This window comes from Triticum dicoccoides, chromosome 4B (assembly GCF_002162155.2).
Source record: "Triticum dicoccoides isolate Atlit2015 ecotype Zavitan chromosome 4B, WEW_v2.0, whole genome shotgun sequence".
NCBI classification, from domain to species: Eukaryota; Viridiplantae; Streptophyta; class Magnoliopsida; order Poales; family Poaceae; genus Triticum; species Triticum dicoccoides.
In genome coordinates, this window is record NC_041387.1 from 653,166,662 (window position 1) to 653,170,053 (window position 3,392).

General features: G+C 52.8%; 1 protein-coding gene across 1 annotated transcript; it reads right to left on the reverse strand.

Annotated features, from left to right (window-relative positions):
- Nucleotides 1-60: 60 nt before the first annotated feature.
- Nucleotides 61-1,723, reverse strand: LOC119292063 (probable aquaporin TIP4-1). Its single transcript, XM_037570893.1, has 3 exons — nucleotides 1,487-1,723; nucleotides 1,036-1,289; nucleotides 61-769 (listed from the first exon to the last, which is right to left on the reverse strand). The coding sequence occupies exons 1-3, from the start codon at nucleotides 1,620-1,622 to the stop codon at nucleotides 392-394; spliced, it is 768 nt and encodes a 255-aa protein (XP_037426790.1). The 5' UTR covers nucleotides 1,623-1,723; the 3' UTR covers nucleotides 61-391.
- Between the last annotated feature and the right edge of the window lie 1,669 nt (nucleotides 1,724-3,392).

Sequence of the window (3,392 nt, forward strand, 5' to 3'; positions counted from 1 at the left end):
TCGGAGGTCGCTGCGGGCTGTTGCAATTTTGATCGGAGGGGATCAACCAGGAGGAGGACGAAGCAAGGGGGTCAGATCTGACGGCTCTTATTCATGATATCGGGCGGCTGGGGCTCGACCGGCCGAGCGGTTCGGCCGGCGCGCCGGCGCCTATAAGCGCCCAATATATTTACACGGCTGATTATTAGCCTTTTAATCAAAGCTTTTAACAAAACCTATCTCCCCCCCTCCCCCAAGAAAAAAAACATCCACCATAGTACCTCCCTACAAACCATTTTGACACCCTAGCTAGAATCACTTGGCCTGAAAAATCTACCAGCAACATCGATTGCCTTATACACACTGGTATACATCGCAAAATGTAAATGCAAGTATGCGAGCAACCTGTTTTCTAAAAGTCCCAGCCAAGCAGAGGCTCGTGCGTCTTCTTCACCATGAACACCATCTCGTAGACGAACCCCGCGAGGGGGCCACCGACCAGCGGGCCGACCCAGTAGACCCAGTGGTTGGTCCACACTCCCATGGCCAACGCGGGACCAAAGGACCTAGCGGGGTTCATGGACGCACCGGAGAAGTTACCTCCGGCAATGGTGTTGGCACCGACGATGAGGCCGGTGAGCATCGGACCGTAGCCGGGCACCGTGGTCCGAGGGTCGATGATGGTCGCGTACACGACGAAGAGGAGGGAGAAGGTGAGGATGACCTCCATGACCAGCCCTTGCATGGGGCCTATGCCTGCGCCCAGGGTGTGCACTGGAACCGGAGTAGCCTGCATCAATTATTTCAAATTTGAAGAATGTTTAGATTTGGGAACGATTCACTGTGACGTGCAATCAATTGATAATTAAACCAAATAGTACACCTGTGTACCATACGTGTCCTTCTCATAGTGTTTTAAAAATTCTTAGTGCGATTTATATGTACGAGTGCAGTAGTGATTTGGCTGTTCCACTTTTCAATGGACAATTCAATTAATTACTAGAGCAGGCAGAACACATAGCTATGGCTGTAAAATTGGCAGGGGTGGGCTCGTACCTGGCCGCCGGAGAGGTAGCGGAGGAGGATGCAGGCGAGGGAGGAGGCCAGCAGCTGGGCCGCCACGTACAGCACCGCCCTGAACGCCGTGATGTGCCCGCGCGCCAGCAACGCCACCGTCACCGCCGGGTTGAGGTGCCCGCCCGACACATGGAAGCCCGCCGTCACCAGCACCCCCGCCGCCAGCGCCTGCGCGAGGGCAACCCCGGCCAACGTCGCCATCGGCATAGCCGCGCCCGGCAGCTCCGGAACCCCTGCAAATTAAGCGGACCAATCATTAGTGATTTGGGAACGCCGTGATTTGGGAACGATTCACTGATCCCAGACGACGGAATCACCGGAGCAGGCTGTGGCCAGAGCGGGAGCCGCCGGAGATTCTCGACCCGCAACGAACCAGGCGGAGTAACAATTGGAGGATTAAGGGAGAGGTGAGCAGAGCGCGGGTGCATACCGGCGGCCATGGCGGCGGCGACTCCGGTGAAGACGAAGAGGAAGGTGAGGACCAGCTCCCCCAGCACGGCGCGGACGCAGCCGGCGTCGACGACGACGTCACGCTCCTCGAACGAATCCGCGTGCTTGGTGTCCATGCTTACAAGGCTCGTTGCTCTGCTTCTTGGGATGTGGTGAGAGTAGTCCGTGTGGCTCCGAGGTAAAAAAAGTGCACGGAAAAGTGATCTTGCTTGGTGGCCGGCCGACCGGCGCCTCCGGTGTTTTATAGAGCAGCAAACATGAGGCGCTTGTGGAGTAGGATCACTGTCTGCGAAATGGGTCTGGGGCGGGCTTTACTGGGCCAAGGACGGTCGGATGGCGACGTCGTGGGCGGTCGGCAAGGGCCGGGGGCCCGTGAACCCAGCACGGGAACGTGCGCGGGAAAAGTGCGGGGGAGGTCGACGACGATGAGGATGACCTGTGAGCGCACCAAGATATTTCTCTTCGCCTGTGGCCATGGGTGGGACCCTGACTGACCCAGACTTTTCTCGACCAGAGGCCTCTGATGACTCAGACTTCCAGCTGCGCATCATTCCAGACGTACGGCCTGCCTGGCGAGCACCGATTGGTACACGTCGTCTTGGTTGGGTGGCTTTTACTGTCCACGCATTTCATTTTCGTTCTCACTTCTCAATGGGAACATCCTAGCTGATGCCACCATGTGATTTATCGCGGAGAAAATAAAAACAATCTTAGTTTACGGTCGCTTTCGAGTGAGAGGTAATTCCATCATACAACTTGCGCTTTTGCCGGCCGGGTGCACATCGTTGTGACTAGCTCCCATCTCACTTAAATGAGAATTAGAAAATCAAAACAAAAAAAAAATGCTTTGGGTCACTGCCTTACTGGTACAATTAATGTAGATTTCCTCTATCAACATGAATAAGTAATTCTTCTTATCAACCTCCGTTTGCTGAAGCAAGAGGTATGTTTTGTGATGTCAAGTGCCATTTGGTTGGCCAAGTGGTTTCCTTTGACAATGACATTTGCGCAAAATTAGAGATGTTTTTCTCGTGGAACAAGCTTTGAAACTGGTCATGTTATGCTGCTATCAAGCCACGTTCGGGACCAATGACAATGGTCCCTCCGCATAGCATCCCGTGATATTTCTTGCACGGTGACTTTGTTATGGTGGCCAACCATTTTGGATAGAAATAGCTCTCTTCGTTTCCGCGGGTCAATAGAACTTGGTGCTCGAGTAGCGTAAGAGTATTGGAGATAATGAAAGCGATGTTTTCGTCCATTATCAGAAAATCACTTGCCATATACATCAATATTTTGCGTGCCCATTCACCTATTAATTGCAAGGAAAGAGATGTAAGTTTTGTGATAAAGATAAGTAATGGGAAAACCTGTCGCTCACTAAAGGAGAAGACAAGTACACAACCTTCCTCAGCCGACGCGCTACTCCAATTGTGCTGGTTACGAGGCTATTCATTGTCATGATGGCCGGAGTACTAGCCTCCTTCACATGACACATGAGATCTTAGAGCCCGTAAGCAAATGTCGATTTCCCGAGCGGCAATACCTGCTACCAAAGAGTATATCTAGTCATTGTTTGGCCTTTGGTTGCATCTTAACAAGCCTGCCAATTTGGATGGTCTAGACATGTTTGCCCATCCAACACGGCTCACCAAATCAGGCTAGACCGGTCAGGACGTTCAAAATCCCACAAACTACCTTAAATTGGGAGCGGGAGTCTGGGAAAGTCTGGGCGTCCGCCACAACGGCGTTTGACAACCCTGTCCCACCCCAAAAACATTATCCTGCTCACGAAGTATCCACATTCAAATTGCTCTCACCGGCTCGCCACCTACCTGCATTCACGGGCGGTGTGCCGTCCGAGAAGCCTAGTGTGGCTTTCAAAG